The 12,627-nt window shown below is 56.7% G+C and overlaps 1 protein-coding gene across 1 annotated transcript in view; it reads right to left on the bottom strand.

Annotated features, from left to right (window-relative positions):
- Positions 1-8,516: 8,516 nt before the first annotated feature.
- KLHL36 (kelch like family member 36) overlaps positions 8,517-12,627 on the bottom strand; it is a 9,891-nt gene continuing 5,780 nt past the window's right edge. Inside the window, exons 3-4 of the mRNA XM_077754080.1 lie at positions 11,491-11,648; positions 8,517-9,244 (exon numbers count right to left, since the gene is read on the bottom strand). Coding sequence (XP_077610206.1) covers positions 8,689-9,244; positions 11,491-11,648 — 714 coding nt within the window. The 3' untranslated portion in view covers positions 8,517-8,688. The remainder of the gene's footprint in view (positions 9,245-11,490; positions 11,649-12,627) is intronic.

Genomic DNA, 12,627 nt, shown 5'->3' with positions numbered 1-12,627 from the left:
AAAAAAAAAAAAAAAAAGACAAATGCTGTTGGTGTTTTGTTATATAACCTCCAAACCTTAATTTATTAATTTATTTAAAAAATTTTAATTTATTTATTTTTGAGAGACAGAGCACGAGCTGGGGAGGGGCAGAAAGAAGAGGGGACACAGAATCTGAAGCAGGCTCCATGCTGTCAGCACAGAGCCGGATGTGGGGCTCAAACCCACGAACCATGAGATCATGACCTGAGCTAAAGTCGGACACTCAACCGACTGAGCCACCCGGGTGCCCCTCCAGACTTTTTTTTTAAACATATTTTTGGGGCACCCGGGTGGCTCAGTCAGTTAAGCGACTGACTTTCGCTGGGGTCGTGATCTCGAAGTCTGGGAGTTCGAGCCCCACGTCGGGCTCTGGGCTGACAGCTCGGAGTCTGGAGCTGCTTCCGATTCTATGTCTCCCTCTCTCTCTGACCCTCCCCCACTTGTGCTGTCTCTCTCTCTCAGAAATAAACAAACATTAAAAAAATTTTTAAACATATATTTAACGTAACAGTGAGAATTTCATTGAGTTCAGTGATGCATATAAAACATCCAATCCCGTGCCTGGCATTCAGCTACTGCATGGGCAATAAGTGTTACAGAGATTATTATCAGATATCGGAGTTTGGATCCTGGCTTCTATCATGCAATGATTCTTCCACTTTATTAAAAAGGGGAAAAAACCCTCATCAACATTATTGTGATTGTACAATATTCTGTCCCGTGCATGTTTCCGACATATATCTTGTTTCTAATTGTTCACTCTTATGAATATTAATGAACATCTTCATGCTTAATGTCTCTTCTACGTTTCACGTTACCACACTGCATTGGTCAGGGTTTTCCAGAAAGAACCCGTAGGGTGTGTATACATATTGACAGACGTGCATTTGTAGGAATTGCTTCCTGTGATTAGGGGGGTTTGCAAGCCCAGAATGTGCAGGAAGGGCTGGTGGGCTGGAGCCCCAGGGAGGGGCTAACGTTGCACTTCAGGCCTGAGGACAGTCTACTGGACGAGCCCCTCTTGCCCCAGGAAGTTTCATCTTTGTTCTATTAAGGCCTTCACCTGATTGGATGAGGCCCCCCACACAGTGGAGGGCGATGGGCTTCACTCACTGTCCACCAATTTAAGTGTTAATCTCGGGGTCCCTGGGGGACTCAGTCGGTTAAGCGTCCAACTTTGGCTCAGGTCATGATCTTGCGGTTCGTGGGTTTGAGCCCCGCGTCGGGCTCTGTGCTGACAGCTTCGGATTCTGGGTCTCTCCCCGTACCCTCTCAAAAATAAACATTAAAAATTAAAAAAGAAACATAGTGACCATAGTAAGCCACTGTCCTCCATGGGGAATAGATCTTACAAAGGCAGCTGGCCATCATCTCTGAGGTCTCCGGCACCTCGCCCTGCGGGTGATGAAACGGTCTGATCTTAGACTGTCAGAGCGGACGGGACATGGAAATCATTTCCCGAGGGGTGACGTGCAGACACACGTTCTGTACGTGTTAGTGGAGTGAAAATGAGGAGAGGCCAGGGGCACCCAGCTTGGGGGATCCCGGTTTCAGCAAAGGTAGATGGTACCCTCGACGGATTTGTGAAGGCTGTCAGCCACACGTGCGTCCCCGGGCGTGACTCTCAAGGGTCCCCAGAATTCCCCAAACCTTTCCTGGCCACAACTCCTTGTAGGCAGCTGCCTGGGGGGGGGGTTCTCTGCAGCTCAGCCTGAGAGGCACGAATCGCCTCCACCCGTCTCACCTCACAGCCCAAGAGACAGACTGAAGAGCCGAGGTGCCCTGCCCCACGGCACCGGTTATGTATTTTAGAGCCTTTGGATGACAGAGGCGGTGGCACCATGGCCCCTGGGGAAGACGAGTCACCGATGTGGCATGCCCGCTCAGATGACCCCGTGGGGCCGGAGGAGGCTGGGGATCCTTCCAAAGGCTGGGCCACACAGGAGCTTCCGGCCCACGTCAGCAGGAAGTCCACGGGTGAGGTTCACATGCTCTGGGAGACGGCAGGTGTGCGGCCCTGCGTTTGCTCTGAGACCCCACCCCCACCCCAGCCTTTCCAGCTTAAAGATGCAGCTTCCCCTAGACTGGGCTGCGCTTAACCAGAGAGGAGCCCCGGGGGCGGGTTTCAGCCGCTGCAAACCCGGCCGCCGCTGTCACTGATTTGGCAGGTGCTTGTAGCCCAGGAAGGCCTGTGGCTGGAGACAGGGGACAGACACCTCGAGAGGGCGGCGGTCCCCCAGGGAGCATGCAGTACCCTCACCAGGGGGCTTGTGAGCACACACCACACACACACACACACACAGCTGGGCCCCAGGGAGCAAGCAGTACCCTCACCAGGGGGCTTGTGANTTCCCTGTGATGGTGATGCTGCTGGTCCAGGCAGGGGACCATGGTTTGAGGACCACTGCCCGCCCCCCCCTGAGTTGCTGCCTCCCAGGCCTAGAATGAATGCTGCCTCTAGTCTCATCAGTTCGTCCCCAGTTTTAATTTTGTTTTAAGTTTATTTACTTATTTGTAGAGAGGGACAGTGTGAGTGGGGGAGGGGCAGAGACTGGGAGAGAGAGAGAATCCCAAGCAGGCTCCACGCTATCAGCGCAGAGCCCGATGCGGGCGGGGCTCGAACTCACCAAGCCATGAGATCATGACTCGGGCTGAAACGGACAGTTGGACGCTTAACCGCCTGAGCCACCCCGACGCCCCGAGTGGTGGTCCTTTTCGAGTAGTTGAAAGAATGGAAGGAGCCGGGTCTGTGTTAGGAGAGGCTGTGCAGCTGCTAACTCGGGACATGGGGTCTGGGAGTCCTTGGCGGCCATGTGAGAAAATCTGGGTGCCGCCAGGCCACCACGTGGGGAAACCAGCGAGAGAGGCCGAAGGGCCTGGAGGGGTGGGGGGCCAGGAGGAGGACGGGCTGGGGGCGGGGTGCTGGAGGAGCCCCACCTCGCGGTGAGCCTCCAGGACCCACACCTGACCCTGGCCGTGGGTGGGACCGGGGAGGAGGGTGGGGCTGCCTAGCGGAGCCCGGTCAACGCTGCAAAGTAAATGCTTATCATTTAAAGCCACTGCTTGCAAGTGGTTTCTTACTCCGCTGCAGATAAGACTCCTCGTCACCAGCCTTTCCTCCTTCCGGTCTCACTCCAGCTTCCTGCGGACCCTCCCCAGATGAGTCGCCTGCCCTGTCCAAGGTTCTGGGTTCAAGAGAACCCAAGGCGAGAGAGACCAGCAGTGAGAGCGTGGCATCTGCTGGCCAGGGGCCCGCTTGGGGCGGCTCACGGGCTCAGAGGCAAATTCTAGTTGGGGTTCCAGGTGTGATGGGCGCGCGGGTCCCGCCCACCGTCCTCCGGGTGCCGAACTGCGAAAGGCACAGGGAAAAGGTGTTCCCAAGCGTGACCGGGCTCGTCTGCAGGCGGCCTGTGAAACCCCAGAGGGGTAGGGGGGCCACATCTTCTTCTTGGGCCCATGGGACATAGAGCACACTCTGTTCTCACAGAAACGTTCTATTTTTCTGATAAAGATAATAAATTGCACGCCATCAGCTATGTTCCTTTCCCTGGGTTTCTGTTTTTCTTCTCTAATCAGATTTCCCCAACTGACACAGATTTAAGCAAATGGCTTCATTTCAGGTCACAGGACTTGGTGCTGCAATCAAGGCTCTGAATGAAATTCCTGGCAAAATACAGTAATTAGAAGCAGAATGAAAGCAGCACAGAAACGCCCCAGCCTCCCCCAGTCCTAAAGGGCAGCCTGGTTAATTTCCAAATTATATTTGGGCTCAACATGCAAGGGGTTCTTTTTGACTCAGGCAGAGAACACAGGCCCGGAGATCATTGCCATAACCACACAGGACTGGGAGTGTAGTTATAAAATAAACCATACCCCAGCAGGCAAATCATTTTAATGTGTTTTGAGAATCAAATACTCTGGATGGCATTAAAAACAAAGGGGAAAAAAATCAACGTGCGGAAAATGAATGAAAAAGAGGTAAAGAAGAAGACCTCCACGTGTCATAAAATTACAAATACAAAAGCAACAAATTCACACACACACACACACACACACTCACTCACACGCATACAATTACAGATGTTGGTAACATTAGTAGCCAGAACATACCCGGTGAATTACTTAATCGGTGAATTACTTAATCGCCAAGTATCTTACTGATTTTCAAACGGGGGCGGGGAGGGGAGGCTGGTGACTAAGTTCAGTGACCCCAAAGGACTGGAGTCTCCCTTCCGATGCAGGCAAGCCTGTGGTGATGACGTCCGGTCACTCGGAGTTCCTTTTCTCAAAGAACACGGACGTGGAAGGGTTACCCCCTTGGCCAGGCCCCGCCACTCAATCTGTACGTTCATTTACCTCTTTTAACGAAGGCAACCAACAGACGGTTTCTTGACACTTCAACACCCCCCCCTCATAGCCCACCAATTCTACTCATGTTAAAAAAGTGAGGACCGGACCTCCGAGCCGAGTGCAGTAATTCTGTAAAGTGCAGGATGGCTCACAGTTACAGACTTCGTGGTGAAATGTCTTTAACAAGAAGGGGTGGAGGTGAGTGGCTGAGGGCCCAGTGAGCAGAGCCCCACCCCTGGGAGACGGGTGATTCCGGACCAGTCCTCGGGGATGTTTCCACCTCTGTGCACGTGGCTGAGGTAGGAGCTTCGGAAGAAATGCGACAGTGGCTTAAGGGGGTGAGGACGTCTTCTTGGCAACTCAGCGCCCTCGGGCCTACGTGGTCACAGTCACGGGCCACGTGGGGCCACGCGTGACCATGCAAGATTCAAGAGTTGTCGATGAGAGGGCAGCCACGGAGGAGAGCAAGATCCGAGACAAAGCCACCGGAGGCAGGCGGGGTCCGGGCACCCATCCCAGGGCGTCTGCTGTCGGGGGCCAGCCCAGGGAGGGGGGGTGGGGTGGGGAGCGAGGCCAGAAACTCCCGAGGTTGTTAGCAAACGGTATCAAAAAGTACAAAACACTTCAAAAAACTTGAAAAACTGCCAGGCTTGGCTGACGTGCAGGGCAGGACCTCCCGGTGCCCGTGGAGCTGCCTGACACCCTAGCGGTTTATCCTGCCGTTAGGACCCGCCTGTCCCCTCCCCTCCGAAGACACTGAGTCCACGGAGACGCCAAGGATGAACCGTCCCGGGGCAGGGCCAGCGGTCTGAGATTCTAGCCGAAAGCTCGGAGAGACAGAAGGCCCCGGGAGGTACCCCTCGGGCAGGTGGTGGCCCTGCCACGCGCCACGGAGGACCGGGGTGAAGTTCAAGGCTGACAACTCTGCCAGGGGGAGGGGGTGGGGGCGGAGGTCCCCCACTTCCCACGGCGCTGCAAGCCCCTGGCTTAGGGGCCAGGGACCCGGAACCGCAGGTTAGCCCGTGCAGCTCCGAGTGGGGACCCTGGGCCTCAGAGGGCAGGCTCTATTCCCTCCACCCCCACCCTGAACACCTCGTAGGGCTGGCTTCTGGGGTTTCTACTAAGAGGTCACCTTGTCATTAAGAAGCAAGGGGGGGGCGCCCGGGTGGCTTAGTCGGTTAAGCGTCCGACTTTCGCTTAGGTCACGATCTCGCGGTTCATGGGTTCGGGTCCCGCTTCGGGCTCTGTGCTGACTGCCGGCTCAGAGCCTGGAGCCTGTTTCAGCCTGTGACTCCCTCTCTCTCTGACCCTCCCCTGCTCACGCTGTCTCTCTCTCTCTCTCCTAAAAATAAATAAAAAACATTAAAAAAAATTAAAAAAAATAAATAAAAATTAAAAAAAAGAAGCAAGGGGAGGGGCATTTCACAATATAAATACACACGCGAGGTTTTCTGCTCGGACCAAGACATGCGAGTCCGGCCGCCTTTCTAAAATGTGAGCATGTGAACGCTTAACATCTAAACCGTGAAAAGTACTGAGTGAGCCTCACGCACAAGCAAGCCGTGAAGACGAGCCCCGTGTGCTCCGACGGCAGGAAGAACACAGTAAGTCACCCCGCTTTCTACGTTCCTTCCTTCTGGTGTCACATTTAGGTCTTCAGCAAACAGGGTTCGCAGGCAGATGAGAAGCAAACTCAAAACGTACAGGGACTGTGAGCTCAGAACTCTAGTTCTTCCAAAGCGAGAAAAACCAAAACCCCGCAAAGCCGCACGGAAGCCCACCGCACTTATTTGGAAAGATCGCACGACAGGATCCAGGCGTCCTCTAAGACAGGACGTGGTGCTGCTGGGTGGGTGTCGGGGTGGCCGCCCCCAGGGACCCAGTCTGTGTCGCTGCGGCCGCCCACCAGTCCCAAGGGTCAGCTGCAAGGGGACCTCGCCCCGCTCTGCCCATTACAGGGGTGCGGGCCGGGGGGGGGGGGCATTTTCTCCCGTTCTCAGCTGGACTGCACAGGGCGCAGCGATTTCCGTCGTTAACACCTCGGACGGCTGTCGTGGGTCCCACTGCTGTGCCGTTCCTCGGTCACGAGGCTTTCCCACTGACCCCGACGAAGGGCTCCAAAATCCTTCGTAGCACAGGGAGGCCACCCCCAGTTATGTGACGTTAGTTTATGAAAAAAAACTTATCACGCTTACCTTTCAGAGAACGCTCCCAACTCTAATAGCATTAGACTGTGAGCCATGTAAATGGCAAAGTGCCTTCAGGATGGCAAGACTGAGGTCACAAAGGAGTTGGTGCAGGACACCGTACATAATCCTCAGGGCACAAGAAAATCAGAGCGACCGCCACTGTGCCCTTCTCCGGGCACATGCCCTGGGAGTCAAAAATAAAAGAGCTGGCTTACGCTAAAAACCGATGGCTCTCTCTCCTCTTCCCAAGGTCAAAGCCATCCTGCTCCCCAGAGCACACGTGGAATCTGTGTGCTCTTCCCCGCCTGCCCCTGGCATCTGGTCGAACAACCAACCACCTCTTTGTTCATGAGTGAGGCTGAGCTGGGGAGGAAAGACCATGTGTTCCATGCCTTCTAACGGGTCTGCAAATAATGAAATCTTTCCTGGAATAGGAAGGGGGTAGGCTATCCCAAAGTTGGGCAAAACACATTTTGTGGAGGGCCACGCTAGAGGGGAGGCAGAAAAGGGTTTCGGGCTCAATGAAGCTTGGAAGTGCTGGGTCGATGGAATGCTAAGTTAATCAATGCGGGACTTCTCAGAGCCTTTAATACACCGAAGTATTGTGGAGCTTCAAGAAGAGTGCACGGCTTTTGATTTGATTGTTGGCATCCCTGCAGAACCTCTCAACAAGCCTCTAGGGACCTCCACGTGCACTGAACTAGCTAAGTCAGCAGACCGCTCGCCCCACTAACAGAGGGGTACTGTTAGGTACTGAAACTTTCAAGGCCCAAGCGGCTCGAGATCACAGTAATCCTTTATGGGAAAGGAAAAGAAGGACAAAGGAGGTAATTTTTTTTTTTTAAAGGATATAACTGAGATTCATAGTCTAACGTCAAGGATGACAAGACATCGTGAGGTGTTCTCATCTCTGCAGTCAGATCTTTGTTGAGGCATCGATCACGAATGCCTCCCTCGGCTTGCGATAAAAACCGAGCACGCTCTTACCCTCCCGTCATCCGTGTGTCCCCAGCCTGCCTTCGAGGGCGCGCAGCGTTAGTGAGGGCTGCAGGGACCCGCACAGGATGGTCACACGTCTCCAGCAGGGGCGGAACGTGCGTTAATAGCTTATACAGACTGACACAGCCGCACCCCACCATTCTGACCTGCCGCCCGAGTGAGGGGTCAGCCAGTACTTGTTAAAGAACTTGCCCGGCAGCACAAAACGGCTGAGCAGCGGACGGCTGAGCTGGGGGGTACCTGACAGCCTCCTCGGGGAGCGACGTGTGCTTGGCTCGCTCCCGGAGGGGCTCCCGTGGGCTTCAGGCCACAGAAAACCATGGCCAATTCTAGGATGCCGGCTTTTTCTTTCCTGAGAGAGGAACATAGACTTTGCGGGCTCAGTACATCAGTGATATAAGTAACAGCGGGTTCAGGAAAAATAAAAGCAGGGGGGAAAAAAAAGCACAAGTTACAGAAAAAATGTTTATAAAGAGTCTCATGCCTTTTTTTTTTTTTTTAGTTTCTTGATTACCTAGACTCTTTTAGAAATCAGGACAATGGGCTTACTCACAAACAAGTTGCCCGATCGGCAAGTCTTGGCGGGAACATCTCCCTGCTGAGAAGTCTTGGGTCTTGCCTGACCGTCCAGTGAGTGTCACTCAGTCCCCCACTCACCCCGTCGGGGTCTCTGTGTCCCCACTCATAAACACGGACGCACTTGACCTTGGCCACTGCTTGTACGTGGCCAGTGCTCAGTCATCCCAGGAACTGGGTGAAATCCAGTTTCCCGGCACCCCCTCCGCCCCCACTCCTGGTAGTTTTAGAATGGATAGTTCTGAAGTGGGGCCCAGGAATCTGAGTTTTGTAAAAGCTCAGCCAAGTGGAGGGGGCGTGGACTGGGGGTCCGCCCCTAGTTNACCTGAGGGTCTATGTCCTGCCTGGGCCCTGGTGTAATTATTCAAGCCAGATAATATGTAAAACTATATAGAATATTTAATCGGTTACTGTGATATCATAGAAATACCAAGAATCATAAAAGTAAAAAAGGCTGCTAAGAAGTACAGAATGGTTCCGGACGCTACGGAGAAGTCGTGGCCGGTCCTCACGCTCTGGCGGGCCGGGGGCGGCGGGGGCCGGGTCCCCGGGGTCACTGGCCCCGGTCCTGGTGCCTCTTGCCCTTGCCCTTCTTCTTCTTGTCCTCCAGCCGCGGCTTCAGGGCGCACACGCAGGCGGACACGCCGGCGATGGCCTTGGGCAGGTCGGTGCCCTTGCTCCACTTGTCCTTCTCGCGGTCGTACACTTGCACCGTCTTGGAGAAGGCGGTGCTCTCCCAGCTGTAGCCGCCCAGGATGTAGATGCGGCCCTCCCACACGGCCACGCCCGACTCGCTGTTGGCGTGCAGCAGGGGCGCCACGCGCGTCCACTGGTTGCACTGCGGGCTGTAGGCCTCCACGCCCAGCACGTCGAAGCGCTCCATGGACTCGATGCTGTCGTCGCTGCCGCCGATGGAGTAGATGCTGTCGCCGAGGCTGCACATGCTGTGCCAGCCGCGCGCCGTGGTCATGGGCCGCCGCTCCTCCCACACGTCCGTGCGGTGGTCGTAGCAGAGGAGGTTCTTGCGGTAGGGGCCGATCTGGTAGTCGTGGCCGCCCGAGATGTACACGAAGTCTTTGTAGATGGTGCCTGCGTGGCCGTAGGTGAACCTGCGGGGAGACGGAGGACGGACGGGGACACAGAGGGGGCTCAGCGCCGCGCCAGGCCGGGCCGCCCCGCGCCGGGGCTCCGCGCTTTCCCTCTTCGAAAGGGGGCAGGAGGGGGGCTGTGGGACCCTGAGGGGACCACGTGGGGAGCGCGCACCCCCTGTGCGCTTCGCAGACGGCAGCTGCCNCCCATCTTTGCGAGTCCAGATGGGGATAATTACAAGGCCGATCCCTCCCCCGAGTGCTAAAAACAACAGGTCTGTGTGGTTGAGGCCCTCATCGGTTCCTCTTCAAAGTATACAGCAAACAGGAATGAAACAAAGTACGGTCTCAACTCTGTGAGATTCTAGGAAAGACTAGGACAGTGACATTCTAGGGCAGTGACAAATCCGTGGTTGTCGGGGGCTCAGGGTCCGGGTGGGATGAACGCGGGGAGCACGGGAGGTTCGCAGCGCTGTGAAACCACTTGGTATGACATGCGAGGGTGGAGTCACACCCCTACTTTTGTCCAAACCCACAGCCCAGGGGACACAGCCAGCCTTCCCTTAGCGCCTGGACCTCGGTTAGGGTCATGTAGCCACTTGGGTGCGTCAGTTGTAACAAACGTAGCGCCGGGGGACGTGAGCTCAGAGGAGAGGGTCCACAGGAACGAACTGTGGCTTCTGCTCAATTTTCTGTACACCTAAAACTCTCTAGCAAGTGCCATGCAGGGGCGCCTAGGGGGCTCAGTCGGTCAAGTGGTTAAGCGTCAGACCTGAGCTCAGGTCATGATCTCACGGCTCGGGAATTCAAGGTCCATGTCAGGCTCTGTGCTGACAGCTCGGAGCCTGGAGCCTGCTTCTGATTCTGTGCCCCCCCCCCGCCCCTCCCCTGCTTATGCTCGCTCTCTTTCGCTCTCTTTCTCTCTCTCTGCCCCTCCCCCACTCATGCTCTCTCTCTCTCAAAAATAAACGTTAAAACAAAAAATAAGAAAGCGTCATTTATATAAAGATCAAAAAGGAAACAACAGAACCCAAGTGCAAACAAAGGTGACATAACAGAGGGAGGCAGTGTGGGAGCCTGGCTGCAGGAGGAGGCGGGTGGCCGGGACAGGGAGCGTCTGGGGCCACAGCCCCGGGAGGTCTCTTTACCCACACACACACACACGAGTGAGTGCGGCACCTCGGGCACCTAAGGCCCATGTAGGAAGAAACAATCAGGTTGTTTCAGTAGGTACAGGAATCACTGCAGCCGCGGCCCAAAGGGATGGCCACAGAGCCCCTCATCACGATCACGGAGCCTCACTCCTCCATCTGTAAAAGGGGATGATAAAAAAAGTGCCTAAACCTAGGGAGACTGTAGCCCCGGTTTGCCTTTGCAGGGTCAGCATTTACAGTTAACGTTCCCTGCTCACTGCCACCCCGGTTTGGGTGACAGATTACACGGGTGCCCACCTCCACCGCACCAGGTCCCTGTGTGTATCAGGACTCGTCACATAAAGCCTTAGCCAGAGGTGACGCGTGGTAACCAGCAGCTACGATCCCAGCCGTCAAAGGACCGCTGCACGGGCTCCTCAGAACCTCCACACGAAGGTGGTGGCGAGTGGGGGCACCACGTGCTCACACCGCGCACCCGTCGGCTCCCGGGGACGCGCCCAAGACCGCATGGTTCAGAACACGTGTCTCCCCGTTCAGCCACGGGGAGCTGCTAAGTACGTGGCCAGCACCTTCTGCGGGGCCTGTCGGCACCCCGAGAGCACACGTCCACGCGGGCAACCAAAGAGGAGGAGCCCCAGGCGCCCGGATGCTGTGGGTGCTGTGGGGGGGGGCTCCGCGTTGGGGGGCTCCTCGGGAACACCTCACCGACAGCCCTAAAGGGCAGTGTGACCACGCCCGCCTACAGACGGAGGGAGAACAGCCTGAAGACACCGGCTCGTGTCCCGGCTCTGTCACCACTAGGACCAACCCCAGCCCACGCTCAGGGACATCTCTCGGCAAAGCCCCGTTATCTGAGCTTGACGCTCTCCCCCTCAAGCCCAAGAGCACAGACTCGAAGACTGAGGGAGCTCCGTCCTGGCGGCAGAGGCGAACTTGCACTTGGGTGGTCTGTCCCCTGACTTGTCACCGCCACGCCCTCCCCAGGGTTATTTACAAGCCAGGACGCTTTTCCTGAAATCAGAGGCCAAAATACCGAGTAAACGAGGTGGATGACTGGAACCCCAAAGTCGTCCCGTCTGGGGACTCGCCCCCCCTCCCCCGCCGCGCAGTCACCTTGGCAAGCCCGCCACGTAGGACCAGGAGTCGGTCTTGGGGCTGTACGTCTCCACCGAAGAAAGGGCTCCGTTCTCGTTCCGGCCACCGACGGCCACCAGCATGTCTTCGATGGAGGCCAGGTAGAAGTCCACGCGGCGCTGGCTCATGGAGGCCACCTGCGGAGGCGGGACACCTGCACCTTCCCTTCCCCACACCCGGCCAGCGTCCGCAGGGGCCCCGACCTCCCCAGCGTGTGCTGGGCGCGCGCGGAGCCCGGGAAGGCCCGGCAGCGGCCAAGTGCGTGTGGGGGCAGGGAGTCAACCTTGACGAGAGACAGAAGCCTCGGGACGCTGCAAGCCCCCCCGAAGGGGACAGAGAACACGGTCCCCGACCTGTCTGCCACGAGGCTGACCGGGCGGATCGAATCCGCAGAACACAGAATCCAGAGCTGCTGGATTAGAGGTTTCGGATAAAGCTCCATCTCCCGCCTTGCCCCTCCCCCAGCCGACCCCGAGAGCTAACGCCGCTCGCTGCCGGGTGAACGCACAGAAAGGGGCGACCAGGAAACTGAAAAGCAGAGGGCTCAACTTTTNACTGTCCCCAAGGAGCCCGGCCCTGCCGGCTGCCGCCCTGCGGAGCTGTGGGGGGCGGTCCTGCCGTCCGCGCCGGTGGGGGGGTTAGATTTGTGAGGGTGAAACAGAGGGACCCTCGGAGCCCGTTCCGGGTTTTGAGCTCAGACAGAATCACCCGGTTACATAGAAACGCTGAGGTGCGAGCATAGGACAGACTGACTTCTGAGGGGGGGTCGTGGGGGAGGAGGACNCCGGCGGGGCCTGGGCCCAGCGGGGAGGGCCCCACGCCGGCCAGGAGTCCCCACGCCTGCTGGGCCACGGCCACCACCAGCTCCAGACCGTTCCCAAAGGGGGGTGCTCTGGGGAGACTCTCAGATGGGGGGGCACTGCTGGAACCCTGGGTCAGATCTCTGGGCCGGCACCACCCCCCGCCCCATACGGCCATTTACACTCGGACGTGAATTAGTTAAAAGGGTACAAAATAGAAAGTTCGGTCCTTCGGTGCCACAGGCCACGTTCTGAGCGCTCAGTCACCACACGTGGCTGGCGGCTGGGGCATCGACGGGACCGCCCAGGCGTGGGC

The sequence above is a fragment of the Crocuta crocuta genome, unplaced genomic scaffold (genome assembly GCF_008692635.1).
Source record: "Crocuta crocuta isolate KB4526 unplaced genomic scaffold, BGI_CrCroc_1.0 scaffold61, whole genome shotgun sequence".
NCBI lineage: Eukaryota > Metazoa > Chordata > Mammalia > Carnivora > Hyaenidae > Crocuta > Crocuta crocuta.
Note: the sequence above shows the minus strand (reverse complement) of the source record. Positions and strands in the feature narration are given on the sequence as shown.